Raw genomic sequence first — 16,720 nt, 5'->3', positions numbered from 1 at the left:
TATATTGTGTCCTATGAATAATAAAAGCTTGGTATTATAAAGTCCTTTTTTATAAAAGCGTCTTTAGTCCATTCATTAACGGTGAAATATTGCAAAACCTCTAAATTTTAAAGAACCGCTTGGATTGACATGAAATTTGGCATACGCATAGCTAATAAGTCAAAGAAAAAAAGTGATATTGTGCCGATATGCGCTTTTGCCCTGGGGGTGGTTTTCACCCCCTCTTGGGGGTGAAAAAATATTCGTCCAAAGAAAGTCAGGAAATGGATAAATTGGTTAATTTTAAGTAACTTTTGTTCTATAGAGTTTTTTCACTAAGTCAATACTTTTCGAGTTATTTGGCAGTGAATATGTTAATTTTTTCAACAAAATAACCAAGCTTTTAGACGGTTTTTCGCAAATAACTCAAATAGTAAGTATTTTGTCGAAAAACCATTCTTAGCAAAAATATAGCCTATAAAAAATTTTAAAAAATGGTGTATATATCACGTCTCTACACCTAGCAGAAGCAGAGTTATTGCTAATGAAAAATAGGTTCATATTCGTCAAATTCCAAATGGAATACTTTAACGTGAAATAACCAAAAACGAGGCACATTTCGGGGAAAACTCATTACAATTTATTTAAAGTGTTTAAAAAAAGCTTCATTTTTGTTTTATAAAAAAAATTTCTAGCATCAAAATTAAACAAGTTACGCTCAAAATAAAGTTAGTCCCTTTTGTTTTTGGTAAAAAAATCGAGAAAATCACCCCCTAATTAGTATCTTAAATGAACTTAATCGTTACGACTTCACAAGTTTCTTGACTCGTGTATATATTGTTTATATGATCTGTAAGTTTCATCGGTTCAAAGTCCTTATTATTGAAAGGGCTGTTGTTAAAAGGGTTGAACGAGTCACTGATCACGAATGTATGCAAATTTAGAAATACCAGATCTTCATAAATTTTTGTCTAACAGAAAAACAAGAAAATACATGATATTCAGAAAAGCAAATCTGACTTTTTTTGTTTTTCGAGATTTTTGGTATCTCTAACAATTTTTAAGTTATTTTGAAAAAAAGCATATTTTTCAAAATTTAAATTTTTCAAAATTTTACTTTGAAACCAAATTTTTTCAAAAATAAGCACTTTGAACCGGTGAAACTTACAGATCATATAAACACAACATAAGTAAAATAATTTCTGGAGCGGTAACGATTAATTTCATTTAAGTTGCTAATTAGAGGGTGGTCTTCCCGATTTTTTTTTGCAAAAACAAAAGGGACCAGCTTTATTTTGAGCGTAACTTGCTTAAATTTAATGCTAGAAACTTTTTGTAAAAATAGAAATAAAGCTTTTTTTAAACACTTTAAAAAAGTTAAAATGAGTTTTTCCCAAAAAGTGTTTAATTTTTTGGATATTTCACGTCGAAATATTCTATTTGAAATGTGGTGAATATGAATCTATTTTTCATTGGCTATAACTCTGGTTCTACGAGACCCAGAGACCTAACGCGTACACAATTGTTTTTACTTTTTTATAGGCTATATTTTTGCTAAGAACGTTTTTTTCGACAAAATACTTACTTTTTGAGTTATTTGCGAAAAACCGTCTAAAAATGTGGTTATTTTGGACTTATTTTGGACATATATTTTTTCACCCCCAAGAGGGGGTGAAAGTCACCCCCAGGGCAAAAGCACACATAGGCACAATATCACTTTTTTCTTTGACATGTAAGCTATACGTATGCAAATTTCATGTCAATCCAAGCGGTTCTTTAAAATTTAGAGCAAAAACCGTGAAAGAATGGACTACTTTGAAACATTTTGGAAGTTTAAAAATAGAATGTATTGTAATAAAGAACATGAAAGTAGCAAAAATATTTTTAATCTAAAATTATTTAGTTACATCAGTAATATAATTTATCGCACTCTTCAGAAGGTATCAGGATAAATGGACAAAAAGTAAATAACATCCGCTATGCAGATGACACTGTTTTAATGCCTGATTCAGACCATAGTCTCTGGTTACTGTTAACTAGGGCCACTGAGAGTTGTGAAAAAATGGGGATGAATATCAATAAAAATTTACCCCTTCCAATATCATGTGAACCACCAGCTGGTTCAACAATCAACCTGATTACAAACAAGAAGTAAGAGTGAGAATAGCGGTAATCCGACAAGACTTTATCAAAATGAAAAGCTTGTTTTGTAACAGTAGCATTAATATCAGTCTTATATGTTGTTTGTATTGTATGACCTGGAAGCTCAACATAACGCTGATGAAACAAGTTAGATGCCTTTGAACTCTGGCTTTATAGAGGGACCTTCAAAATCTTTTCTGGTGAATGATAATGCTTGACATTACCAAACAGCAATTGTGAATCTAGCTTTAGAAGAATGTGGTATACTCTGGGCTAATTAGCAAAATTCATGGAAAAGTTAGTTACCAGCAATTTTATTGCTGGAATCGAATTATAAGATCCTATATATTAATAATATAGGTATGCAAAGTCCGCAGATAGTGTGCTACTTTTTTTATAAACAAAATGGCGCCGACAAATCGTATTTTTTTCAATTATTGCTCTATAACTCCGAAGATTTTAATTTTACAACAAAAACACCCAAATAAAAATTCACCGCAATTAAATTCTGCATAAGATATGTTTTTCACGATTTGCTCCGACGAAAATTTTCCTCGGAAAATGCGGGTTTTCCTAACAAAAACTATAATTTCCAAATACAGTTTTAGGTAAGTAATTATTAATCAATAATTAAATAACTTAGTGACACCAAAGATTTCTTGGTATAGATTGTAATTCCAGAAGCCGGTGAAAATTAAACGAATATTTTAGCAACAATTCAATTGTTAATTAACAATTTACGATCGCAATAATAACCAAAATAATCATGATACATTGATCAAACTTATAAAGATTATAAAGATGAGATGCTTGTTTAATATTTTATCGACAAAATATAAATTTTTCTTTTTTTGCATAATCTTTAAATTTTGAAAAAAAAAATAGTTATAATACGTTGGTCTAATTAGTAAAGTACAAAGAAAGTTTATTTACCAGCAATTTTATTGCTTTAATCGAATTATAAGATCTTATATATTAATAATATAGGTATGCAAAGTCCACAGATAGTGGGCTACTTTTTTTATTAACAAAATGGCGCCGACAAATCGTATTTTTTTCAATTATTGCTCTATAACTCTGAAGATTTTAACTTTACACCAAAAATACTCAAATAAAAATTCACCCCAATTTAATTTTACATAGAGGCAAGTTTTTCCCGATTTGCTCCGACGAAAATTTTCCTCTAAAAATGTGGGTTTTCCCAACAAAATCTCGAATTTTCAAATAAATTTTTTGGGCTAGTAATTATTTATCAATAATTATATAGCTTGGTGAAATAAAAACTTTCTTGGTATAGATTATAAATTCAGAAGCCGGTTAAAATGAAACGAATATTTTAGCAACAATTCAATTGTTAATTAACAATTTACAGTCGCAATAACAACCAAAATAATCATGAGACATTGATCAAACTTAGAAAGATTATAAAGGTGTGATGCATATTTAATATTTTGTCGACAAAATATAAATTTTTCATTTTTTTGTATAATCTTTAAATGTTTAAAAAAATTGTTATAAACAAATTAACATTTCTTAGAAATTGTTTATTATATTCTAATTTTAAAAAATCCTTAAAATGCGTATTTCATAGGTCTTGAAAATGAATGCTTTAAAAAAATTTTCCAACCATTTGCAAAAAAGTTAGGAAACAGCAAAATAAATATACGATATCTCCATTGTTTATAATTTGTTTTAATTGTTTCAAAGCTTAAAAGTGAGTCTATGGTACAATCTAATTACTCACAAAGAATGTCAAAAATTAGTGCAATGGTTATATTTTAATCAAAGATTAAAAATACGTTTTTTTGTAATTTTTAGCGCGAAAGTAGGCTTGATACAGAGCCGGAGATAAAATGTTCACTCGAAGCGACTGACACGCTTAAACTCGCGCGAGTTGTGTATGTGGGCGGGTAGCTACGGTACTGTATTATTCTACTTTCGCGCGTGTAAATTACAAAAAAATATATTTATAATCTTTAATTAAAATATAACCATTAAGCTGATAATCGATATTGTTTTATAAATAATTAGCTTGTAATTTAAACTCACTTCTACGCTTTGAAAGAATTAAAAAAAAAATATTACACCGTAATATAACACCGTAATATAACACCGTAGTAATCGTATGTTTACTTTGCTGTTTCATAACTTTTTTGCAAATGGTTGCAAAAAAGTTTTAAAGCATTCATTTTCAAGATATTTGAAATGCGCATTTTAGCTATTTTTTAAAATTATAATATAATAAAAACTTTCTGAGAAACGTTAATTTGTTTATAACTATTTTTTTTAAACATTTAAAGATTATGCAAAAAAATAAAAAATTTATATTCTGTCGACAAAATGTTAAATAGGCATCTCATCTTTATAAGATTTCAAAGTTTGATCAGTGCATCATAATTATTTTGGTTATTATTGCGACCGTAAATTATTAATTAACAATTGAATTGTTTCTAAAATATTCGTTTAATTTTCACCAGCTTCTGGAACTATAATCTAAACCAAGAAGGCTTTTAGGTCACCAAATTATTTAATTATTGGTAAATAATTACTTATCTAAAACTTTATTTGAAAATTAAAGATTTTGTTGGGAAAACCCGCATTTTCTGAGGAAAATTTTCGTCGGAGCAGATCGGGAAAAACACGTCTCTATGCAGAATTTAATCATGGTGAATTTTTATTTGAGTGTTTTTGTTGTAAAGTTAAAATCTTCGGAGTTCTAGAGCAATAATTGAAAAAAACACGATTTTCGGGCGCCATTTTGTTTATAAAAAAGTAGCACACTATCTGAGGACTTTGCATACCTATATTATTAATATATAGGATCTTATAATTCGACTCCAGCAATAAAATTGCTGGTAAATAACTTTTCCCAAAAATGGCCTATTCTCCGATAATCAGCCCAGACTAGTACTAGTTGTACGGAGTTCTCTTTATTCACCTGATTAATACGATTGAACAAGTCTAATATTATCTCTAACGACAGTTTAATCTTTGTGATCCCCAGTTAAGAATTTAAAGGGCTTTCGTAAGCTTTAAGAGAAGAGTGACAGGCTTTGGGTCAATTGTTCATATGATTACTGGTTCTAAGTTGAGCTATAGGACTACAGGCACTATTAAGAAGCAGAGGAATCCTGTCCTGTAAGATATTGAAGGGAAAATTCACCAATGAAATCTATGATATTTTTGCTTTGTTATGAATTTTAATTTAAGAACAAACAGTAGCGATCAACAGGTAGCAACAAACGCGTTCCAAGATTGCGGCTCTAATTTTGAATATTTTGTCGAGATATTTGGCACACATATTCGTAATATAATACAGAATGGCGGTACAGAGCCCAATTTCAGAAATATGTTAGTATGTGGAAATTACTCTTTAGAGTAAGACAATTAAGATAATTAAGAAAAATACACTTTTTTCAAATAAACTCTTTTATCCCGTGCCTAGATTTTGTGTCACATTGGAACTAGTAAAAATCGATTTTTTTATAACAAGAAATCGAACGTCACTGACTTGGCAACATTTCGCGCCTATGTCTATAAAAATTATTGTTTTTGATAGTATAAACGTCACTGTCAGTGTCGAATTACCGACGCACTGTTGCCTCACTTTTGAAAGTTCGCAGAACTTTCGCAATCTTGGAAAACGTTTGTTGCTACCTGTTGATCGCTACTGTGTGCTCTTAAAGAACTTTGGTATGACAATTTTTTTCAGTTTGTATCTTGATGATACAGTGTTGAATTTTATTTTTAAAATCTCAGTCTTTTGGACCTACATTTATATAAAAAAAAATGTTGAATTAAGCAATACAAAAATACAAAGTACAAATACAAAAAAAAATGACTTACCTCCATAAATGAAAACTCGTGATTGATAAGCATAGCCAAACCAAACGATGGTAAAATGAGAAACTCTATTCTGAACGTGTCATGGTTATGGTCATAAGTGGCTTTAAATTTCATGTAGATTAAATAAATAGTTGCATACGATGTGGCCAAAAATACAAATTTCATAACAGTGTTGTACATAGATACATATGACGTCACTAAGTCAAGGTATCTTGTAGTATAGACTATAGCAAAGAGGATCTGACTTTTTCCTGATATACCTGCAACATAATGTTATATAAATTTAGGAATGAAAGATGTAACTTATTGATGAGTTAGTCTTTAAATATTAATGAATTTTGAATTGATTGATTTTTATGGACTCAAATGGCACAATCTTAGAAAAATCCATAAAAGCATTTTACATAGGGGAGCGTTCAAGTTTTGAAGATTTTTAACCCCCCCCCCCCCCCCAGCCTGCGTTACGTAATACTTCAACGGCCCCTAGTAATATAATTGTTGATCAGCTACTTATTGAAAGAGAGCAAACGACTACAAAATATGTTTTTGGGGATTCCTTTACGTTACATTTCAAGAAAAATTTAACTCGAAATTCCTACTGGAATTGGAGAATTGAAAAAAAAATGGAGTATTTTTATTCCCAACTGCACATTTTGTTTTTGCAATGGACTACTGAAACTTAAATTATCATGAAAGTTGTCTGTCTATATATAACTCGATAAAATATAGAAGATTTAGGTATGTTGCTTATGTATTGATTTTATGTTTTCTTTTTTAAACATAAAATTGTTTTAACAAAGTTTAGAATAAAAATAAGTTTGAAGTAAAGTTTTGAAAATGATGTTTAATTGCGTGATTTATTCAGATGACTAAAGTCAATGAAATTTTAGACTAGCAACTTTAACCTTTCATTTTATGTTTCTGTAATGTAAGTTACGAGCGTAGGCGCAAATATTTTACGACTATCCCTACTTTTTCTTTCTTACGCGGCAAATTACGTGTAGTAAAATCCTCACTGGTATGGAGATGTAAACATTATTTGACAATGACTTTAATGTTCTTGGATAACCGTTACTTGTATACTCGCTTAAATTATTAATTCAGTTAATTAATATGATTATTTTTTCACTAGCTATATATTCAGTGATTACAATAATTTATATACTACATTACTACACAATAAAAACTAATATGTACATACTTAATTGAGAAAAGAGGAAAAGTGATAAAGTGATTTTTTAAATAATATATTGCTACAAGAACGCTTAGATACATTTTTAACATCTTTAACAACAAAATACTTGGATCACAGAATATATCCTGGTGTATTCTCTGCTTGGATCTTCCATAAATAATAAACAATAAATAACTTTTTATTAATTTCACGTCGTAAACCAATTATTTATCAAATACACTATCATTATAATTTAATAAACGACTCAAAATATTCCGGAAGCCGTGTCAAATATTTAGTAGCCTTGTTTGTCACTGGGTGCGTTCACCAGACCAGTGCGCTACGTCAGCGCTTTGAAACTGTTTAAGATTTTTCGGGTGAACGTCATGTCAATTTAGACTAAACTTCAACGTGTTGACGAAGCGGTCGCCATTTTATTGAACGTAGTATTTGTATCGCTTCAATATTGAACGTGTTTAAGAAATATATTGTAATGGCGCGATTATTTGAAAATATTTATTTTACAATGGTTTTAATTATAAAGTAATTGAAACTTAGGAGATACATAATTGTATATGCTCACGAAATTGTAAATCTGTGTATTAAGGAACAATATTTTCAACATAATTCATATTTACGTGATAATTATTATTTATTTATGGTGGGTCATCCAATGGTTCTGTTCTGCCAAGTCCAGCATAGCTAGCAGCACTAAAAATTATTTCTTGTTCATTTCATTATCAAACATCAATAAAGGTAGTATATTATCCATTTTTAAATTAAATTTGTTTAAGATACGTCCAATTTATCGTTGAACGATAAGTATAATAAATCAACAAAAACAACGAATCTTGTTTTAGGTTAGGTTCATAGAACAGGTGGGAACACAAAAAAAATTAACTATGAAAGTGTCAAACGGAAAAATACCATTCACCAGACTAAACGTAGTTTTAAAGCGCTGCAACACAGCTGTTTAGTTGAAACTTAAACCGATTATTTCTGGTGAACGCAGCCAATGTCTTGTCACCACATTCTGTTCGACTGAGTGCGTTGTATGACAGAGATAACGAATGTTCGATTTTGAAAATATCACCACGAAAATGGTGTTAATTTTTTCGAATCCTGGAAAAATTAATATTTTTGAAAAATTTCAACGCAGCATGAACGATTACATCATTACCGAGGGTAGAAAGTCCGATGGAATAAACAAAAAGTTTCTTTTGAGCGAGATATTTAAAATTAAAAATCACATTTAATTTTCTTTTCTTTTTAACCCCTCATCATTCTCTTTGCCTTATCCCTATGCGGGGTCGGCTTCCCTAATTGCATTTCTCCACACAATTCTATCTTGGGCCATATCAATGTTAATCCCCTTTACCAACATGTCCTGCCTTATCGTCTCCCCCCAGGTCTTCTTTGGTCTTCCTCTCCTACTCCTTCCAGGAATCTGCACTTCAGCTATTCTTCGTATTGGGTGGTTAACGTCTCGATGTTGAACATGACCAAACCATCTTAACCTATGCTCTCTCATTTTGGCATCAATTGGTGCCACACCTAGACTTCCCCTAATATACTCATTTCTAATTTTATCCTTCTTTGTCACTCCACTCATCCATCTAAGCATTCTCATTTCCGCCACATGCATTCGCTGTTCCTCTTTCTTTTTCACTGCCCAACATTCAGTTCCGTACGTCATAGCTGGTCTTATGGCTGTTTTATAGAATTTTCCCTTCAGCTTCATTGGAATTTTTCTGTCACACAACACACCACTCGCTTCTTTCCACTTCATCCATCCAGCCCTAATTCTACTGCATGCATCTCCATCTATTTCTCCATTACTCTGTAATACCGATCCTAGGTACTTAAAACTATTGCTTTTTACAATCATTTCACCATCCAAAGATACCATTTTATTTGTAGTAGCTCCATCTTTAAATGAACATTCCAAATACTCTGTTTTTGTCCTACTAAGTTTTAAACCTTTTTCCTCCAGAGCTTGTCTCCACTGTTCCAGTTTTTGTTCTAAGTCTCTTTCACTATTTCCTACTAACACGACATCATCAGCATACATTAAGCACAATGGAATGTTACCCTGTATTTTCGCTGTTATCTGGTCCAAAACTAATGAGAATAAATACGGACTAAGCACAGAATGCAATCCTACTTTCACATGAAATTTATCAGTCTCTCCCACACCTGTCCTAACACTAGTCGTTACTCCCTCATACATATCCCTCACAATCTTTACATATTCACCAGGGACTCCTTTCTTATTGAGTGCCCACCACAGAATCTCTCGAGGAACTCTATCATATGCTTTCTCAAGATCAATGAATACCATATGAGCGTTTGTTTCTTTACTCCTGTATTTTTCCATCAACTGCCTTATAATGAAAATTGCATCTGTTGTTGATCTACCCTGCATAAAGCCAAATTGATTCTCGGATATTTCGGTCTCTTCACGTATCCGTCTATCAATTACTCTTTCCCATATTTTCATGGTGTGGCTAAGCAGTTTTATAGCCCTGTAGTTTGTACATTGTTGTATATCTCCTTTGTTTTTGTAAACAGGTACCAGTATACTGCTTCTCCATTCGTCTGGCATTTGTCCAACTTCCATCGTTCCATCGTTCATTCTGTGTTTAAATTTTTCAAAAATACTTATTAGTTTTCTCAGGATTCGAAAAAAATAAATGTATGCCACTCAATGAGGAGAAAGAACAGATTTTAATGAAATTTTGGGAATAGCCTCTACTTATCTCCTTATTCAAAGTCTACCCTATGCCGATGTGCACTTTTAGCTTGGTGGTGGTTCCCATCCCTTCTCGGGGGGTGGAAAATTTTTTGGTCAAAATAACCCGGGAACTGGCTAGAGAACCTAATTCTAAGCAAAAACTGTTTTATAATTTTTTTTTGAAAACAACACTTTTTGAGTTATTCGTGGTTTAAAATTGGCCATTTTCATTGAAATATAACATCTTTTCGAACGGTTTTTTGCAAATACTTTAAAAACTATGCATCTAAAAATCTAAATAAAAAAACTATATAAAACATTTTTGTAGCTTATAAAAAAACAAAAAAAAAATCGTTCCTTCATGAATCTTCTAGTTATACAAAAAGAGATATTATGGTAGATGAAAAGAGTTTGTTTTTGGCGCATGCTCAAAGCGGTGTATTCAACTTGAAATAACAGAAACGGTCGATTTTAGGTGTACACTACCAATAACTTTTGTAGTGCTTGAAAAAACCTTTAAATGGAGCAATATTAATTGTCGACCGCATTCAAACTAAGCGAGATATGCTACAAAAAATTGATAACTCATGTAGGTATTTTAAGAAAAAATGAGAAGTATATTAATTTAACCCCTCATCCACCAGAATTTAAATGCAATGTTTTCCTTCTACAATTCCTTTTATTATAGTGTTACTCCTATGTTCAAATAATTAGACGGGTTTAAAATGGTTTTTGAAAAAAATAGGATTAAATTATAGAGCGCATTTTTAAATTTTCTTAAATATCTTCCTTTTTCTCCCTTTTGTATTATAATAACTAGAAGATTTATGATGGAACGAATCTCTTTGTTTTTTTTATAGGCTACAAAAATGTTTTATATACAGTAGAACCCCGCAAATCCGAACTAATTGGGGGGACAGTCTGTTCGGATTCCGAAAAGTTCGGATTATCCGAAAGTTAGCCTTAACTAGTAGTTCAAAGCTTTCATTGTGATTTTGAGTAGCCAAACGTTCTCGCAAGAGTGTGGACAATATTTTTGGACTCAAGTTGACTGCGAGAGAACCAAAGTAAGTTTGTGTTTAACCTTTATAAACACTTTATAAACCTATATGTATATTAAAGTATAATATTTATTTTTAAGAAATTTTAAATGTCAAAGTCCTAGTAATCCTACATTGTCCAATTTTCTGGCTTTACTCTGTATAATAAACATGTTTTTAAGTTTTTGTCTTGAATTTTTAAATTTTTTTCACTTTCCGTTGGTTCGGATTTGCCGAAAGTCCGGATTCGCGGGGTTCGGATTTACGGGGTGCTACTGTAGTTTTTTTAGTTAGATGCATAGTATTTAAGGTATTCGCAAAAAAGCCGTCCGAAAAGGTGGCATTTTTCAATGAAAATGGCAAATTTTCAACCACGAAAACTCAAAAAGTATTGTATTTTCAAAAAAAAAATATATAACAGTTTTTGCTTAGAATTAGGTTCACTAGCCAATTTTGTGGTTATGTTGACCAAAAACTTTTCCACCCCCTTGAAGGGGGTGGAAACTGCCCCCAAGATAAAAGAGCCATAGTATATAGGGTAGACTTTGTTTCTTGAGCTATTTCCTACCTAGTGTGAAAATATCAAGTAAATCGATATAGTAGGATGGAATTCGGAGCCAAATACCCTCATTGACTGCCCTAATGTATTTAAATAGTATTGGAGCCGAAAGGTTGCGCCTATCCTCTTAACACAAATCACATACTTATTTGGTTAGTTGATAAATTGTTTGGATTGTTTCATTTTTATTCTAGACTTTTTAAATTTGGTTTCTCACAGTAGGTACATAAATAAGCTTATCAGTGTGTTCATATTTGCATAAGAACAAATATTTGTTTAATGAATTTCTTATAGTTAACATTAACATAAAATAATAAAAATAGATATTAATTATGACATGACTAAACAAAGATTGACCACGATGCAATTTCACTTTTCATAAAACTGATTTTTTTATCATAATGTTTTTGTTGCCGTACAAACCTGATTTCAGTTAAATCCCGAATTTACTAGGAAAAACTAGTTTTAACTATGGACTTCGGACAATTCTAGTTTTAACGTGTGAAAACTAGAGACAAACATTTTTTCATACCTTATATAAAGTTTGCTATTGAATTAACTTAAAAACAACCTACTTGTTTTCACAATCATAAACTTGTCAGGATGACAAGTTCCACAATTAAAACTCCTGTTCCAGTGTTCCCATACATCAAAGTTTGTCAGACTAGACACTTTTAAGCTATTAACAAATTTTCAGCTTGCTATTAATAAAAATTTTTTTGGTACAGCAAATCCAGGCCTATATCGATGGTGGAAGACCTCGTAAGTGACCAAAAAAACAGATTCATTTTTCATTTAGGGCGTATCTTATTATGTGTAGTAGTACTGTTTTTCTGTAATTTAAAGCCTTCCGGATATTTCCCCAGCTTTAAATGCTGGTTAGTAGATGCCCCTACACTTATTTTAAAGCGAAAACTAAAACAACTGATTTTAGGCAAATTTGTCAGTTATGAGGTCCTGCCTTTCCGCCATCGATATGTAAATAACATACTCTTCATCAAGCCCAACAGCCCAGTTTCTTCTTCTTCTCCCTGGTGGTCAGTATGCTCACTGGCCGCTGTAGATTCTAACAGCACCTCCATCTGCTTGGATTGGCAGATGGCCCACAGTGCCATCTACAGTAGGAAAAATGAAAGAATACCCATGAACGAACATATAAAACACGCTGTATTTTCCTGTCACCGTGTCACACAAAAAATTGACCAGCGCAAGTACATGTAATAATTATTGTTACATGTACTTGCACTGAACAATTTTCTTTGTGACACAGTGACAGGAAAATACAGCGTATTTTATATGTTCGTTCATGGGTATTCGTTCATTTTTCTGACTGTATGTGATTAGTAGGAGGTAACCTCCTCACTTCTCCTCTGGAGGTGCCCGGCACTGGCCTATTAGAGATGGTAGATCCTGGGATCGGCCTCTATGCAGCTGGACCAGGTGACGGAGCTGCCTTTGAAGAGACTTGTGGGTTTCTGTGAGGCCATAAGGTTGCTGAAAGATTAGACATTCGGGGTGGCATCGACAGGAGGAGCTCAGATTTGCAGCCCCTGCTGACTCTGACAGACATGGGAGCCCGGTGCAGCCTGGGCCCCACAAAAGCCAAAGACCAGGTTCTTATGGACCTGGTCTTTATAGACCTGGTCCGTAAGATAGGGGTGATACAATGGACCCGCTACAGAAGGTCTAAGCGTCTGAAGGGCTCACAAGTGGGCCTTCCGTAAGATAGGGGTGATACAATGGACCCGCTACAGAAGGTCTAAGCGTCTGAAGGGCTCACAAGTGGGCCTGCTCTGATGTACCACTCCATACCATACAGCTTAATGGTTACAAATGAAGAGTATATTATTTACATAGAAAGTATTGGAGAATAAAAAAATTGGGCTAAAATAGTGATTCTGCCAGTGGGGTAGAATCTGAGAAGGCTCAACCATTTACTTTCCCCTGTTGTACGCCTCTGGTAGTAGCCAGAAACATTTATTTAACATAATTTAGTAGGGTGTACAGTATCTACACTTCCTGATAAGTAGATATTTATGACAAGGACATGTTTATATACAAATAATTTTTAAATAAAACACCCTGTAACGCAGAAAGGAGCCACATTTTATTTAAGTAATTTGGGTTAATTTTAATATTCTAAGCCCAGCAATCTACAGTTAAAATATTTCCAATTATTAACCCTTTCCACTCAAGGCTTTTTTAGTTTTTATTCCACTAACTCCATGATAAATTGCGTTTTTTTAACTAGAGAGCAAGAGGTTTGCGAACATAGTGGATATGTGCTTTAACATCGATAGATACGCCAAAATAAATCCATCTCTTGACAATAGCCAGTATTAAATTTAATTGAATTGTCTGCAAAATAGTACAGTAGACTCCCTCTATAACGAGAACTGAAATGGCGGACTGATTACCTCCTTATAAGCAGATCTCGTTATATCAGACAACAATTATATTGAAACGTTTTAATGCCTCTTACATAGTTTATTAGGTGTCGATGGTCAACCTGAACAATGAGACTTCGCTATAGTAAATTGTAAATTTCCTACAATATTCAATATCGGTTGATAAAGGAAGAAATTTATTACAGCACTGGCTTCGATAATAACACAGATGGGCATTTCTATATACAAAGATTCAAAAATTTATTGACTACGTTTCCAAAAAAAATTTTTGAATTGTAGCAAGTCAATTTGATATATATAAAATACATGAGATAATGTGTACATATATACAATATAACATATAGAAATATAATTACATTCACGCACATTTACAAAATATGACATCGGAAAACATAGTGAGTAATATTCATGTCCATGATACTGCTTTAAAATGATCAAAATATTCACTAACAGAGTAAAAAGCAAATCTCAGTAGATATTTTTTCAGAATGACTTTAAATTTATTGATTGTAAGGTTTTTAAAATCTATAGGTAGGACATTATATATGTTAAAATCAATTGAGTTTTTTTGTGATTTACTCAAACGATATTTGACTGTTCTGATATTATTTGCACCTCTTGTGCTGTAATTATGCAAGTCAGACTGTTTAACTAAAGTATCTGCAGTTTTGTGTGTTTCCACGAGAACATTGTATAGCCATAGTGTTGGCAAGGGCATTATTTTATATTTAATAAATAATGGTTTGCAAGATTCCAAGTAACCAACTTTTGCAATTATTCTAATTGCTTTTTTTTGCAATTTAAATATTCTTAGTGCATTGCAAGAGTTTCCCCACAAAATAACGCCATAGCTTAAAAACGAATGGAAGAGAGAAAAATAAACTGTTCTTAAGGTATCAACACTTGTAACAAGTTTTAGTTGTCTAAGTAAAAATAAAGTACTGGAAAGTTTGCCTTTGAGATGGTCAATATGGTTATACCAAGTCAGTGTGTTGTCAATTGTCATGCCCAGCAATTTTACAGTATTTTTTTCCACATGAGCATCGAACGGATTAGTTGAAATAAATAAATTTTGAGTTTTGGTGTCATTTAGTCTGAGGGCCGGTTGTTCGAACGCTAATCAACAATGATCATTATCAAATAATTAATTACTGTCAATGTCAATTGTTAAAACATAATTAATTACAATTCTGAGACTATAATCAATTAATATAACAATAATTATTAACATAATTAATAATAAATCTCATAATTGTAATTAATTATGTTTTCAGCAACCCAAACAAAGTTGACATTGACAGTTTTGGTGACAGTAATTAAATATTTAATAATGATCATTGTTGATTAGCGTTCGAACAACCGGCCCTAAGTTTATTTGCTGCGAACCATGATTGAGCATTTGAATTTATGTTCCTAGAATTAGTTTCTAAAAGAGAACGATTTCTGTCAGAAAAAATAAAAGTAGTGTCATCTGCAAATAGTACTGTTTTACATGGAGCCATAAAATTGGGCAAGTCATTAACATATATAATAAATAATAGAGGGCCCAAAACAGAACCTTGTGGAACTCCATGCTTAACATGCTTAAATTCAGAGAGACAATTTCCGTATCTGACTGCTTGGTATCTATCACTTAGATAAGATTTAATTAGTTCTACAGGCAATTGGGGTATTTATTTAGAGCCATTACTATGCTAAAAACAGGTAAAGAAATATATTATTCGATTTCATTTTTCCTCGTTATAACCAAATATGCTTCATTATAGAGGTGTTATAGTTCAATAGGAATTTCATGGGACATCTAGTGTATCTCGTTATAAGCGAAACCTTGTAATGTCAGTGTTCATTATAGAGAGAGCTTTGTGGAACAAAATCAATGTCGAGTGATACTTAACAGTAGAGTGGAAAGGGTTAAATGAAACGTCCTGTATATGAAAATATAGCTGGCAGTGAATGTGTCAAACAACAATATAAATAAAGAGGCAGGTTTTAATCAAAAACAAACATTTTTATTTTCAATTAATCTGTTCATTATTCTGAAAGCTTCTCAAAGAGAAGAATTCTTATTTTAAACTATAATTCTGCCACACTTATTATTAATACATGCTCCATATTTTATTTGAAAAATTGGTTATCAAAAATATTTATAATACTTAAATTATAGATATTTTATGTAAGTAGGTACAGTATATTAGTTAAAAGCAGTTAAGATTTCATTATGGGCCATAAACTGATAGCTGGCTAGCTAATTAACAATGTATAATTGTACATTATCCATGTATATCTAATAATTTCAATTATGGTAAAAATACTATCATATTCATTGACGTGGAAGGTTAGGTTTTATATAAAAGGGCGTTAATAAATTAATAAAGTTATTACTGAAACTTGGGTTTTTCTATCGCAAATATTAAGAATTACAATATGAATATCAAACACAGTACGAATTTGCTAAGAAAAAGTATTATACAGAAAACTCTTGAACACAAAAATCTGTGTACGTAGCTTGTACCGGTAAAAAGGACCAAATTATGCAAATGAGACTTACCTGCACATGATCTCGTATGCCAAATCTTTTGCAGAAGAATAATTATAGCCACTAAATGGGATAAATCTCCTGTAAGTCTGAAAATATTCATTTTGGGACAATATTATTTTGGAATTCTGACTTCTTTTAAGTGACGTGGCTCTACTCCGATAAGTGACACTAGATGGCACTTCAAATTGACCGCTCTTCTTCTCTAATAATATGTGTCTATAAAATTTGTTTATTCAACTTCCTTGGTTTTATTTCCTAAATCGGCCAAATTATATCATAATTGTTTCTTATTTTGTATT

At 31.8% G+C, this 16,720-nt stretch overlaps 1 protein-coding gene across 1 annotated transcript in view; it reads right to left on the bottom strand.

The window, feature by feature from the left end:
- LOC126881931 (ER lumen protein-retaining receptor-like) overlaps positions 1 to 16,699 on the bottom strand; it is a 32,345-nt gene extending 15,646 nt beyond the window's left edge. The window contains exons 1-2 of the mRNA XM_050646668.1: positions 16,431 to 16,699; positions 5,968 to 6,227 (exon numbers count right to left, since the gene is read on the bottom strand). Coding sequence (XP_050502625.1) covers positions 5,968 to 6,227; positions 16,431 to 16,521 — 351 coding nt within the window. The 5' untranslated portion in view covers positions 16,522 to 16,699. The remainder of the gene's footprint in view (positions 1 to 5,967; positions 6,228 to 16,430) is intronic.
- Positions 16,700 to 16,720: the final 21 nt, after the last annotated feature.

This window comes from Diabrotica virgifera, chromosome 3, assembly GCF_917563875.1.
Source record: "Diabrotica virgifera virgifera chromosome 3, PGI_DIABVI_V3a".
Lineage (NCBI taxonomy): Eukaryota > Metazoa > Arthropoda > Insecta > Coleoptera > Chrysomelidae > Diabrotica > Diabrotica virgifera.
Note: the sequence above shows the minus strand (reverse complement) of the source record. Positions and strands in the feature narration are given on the sequence as shown.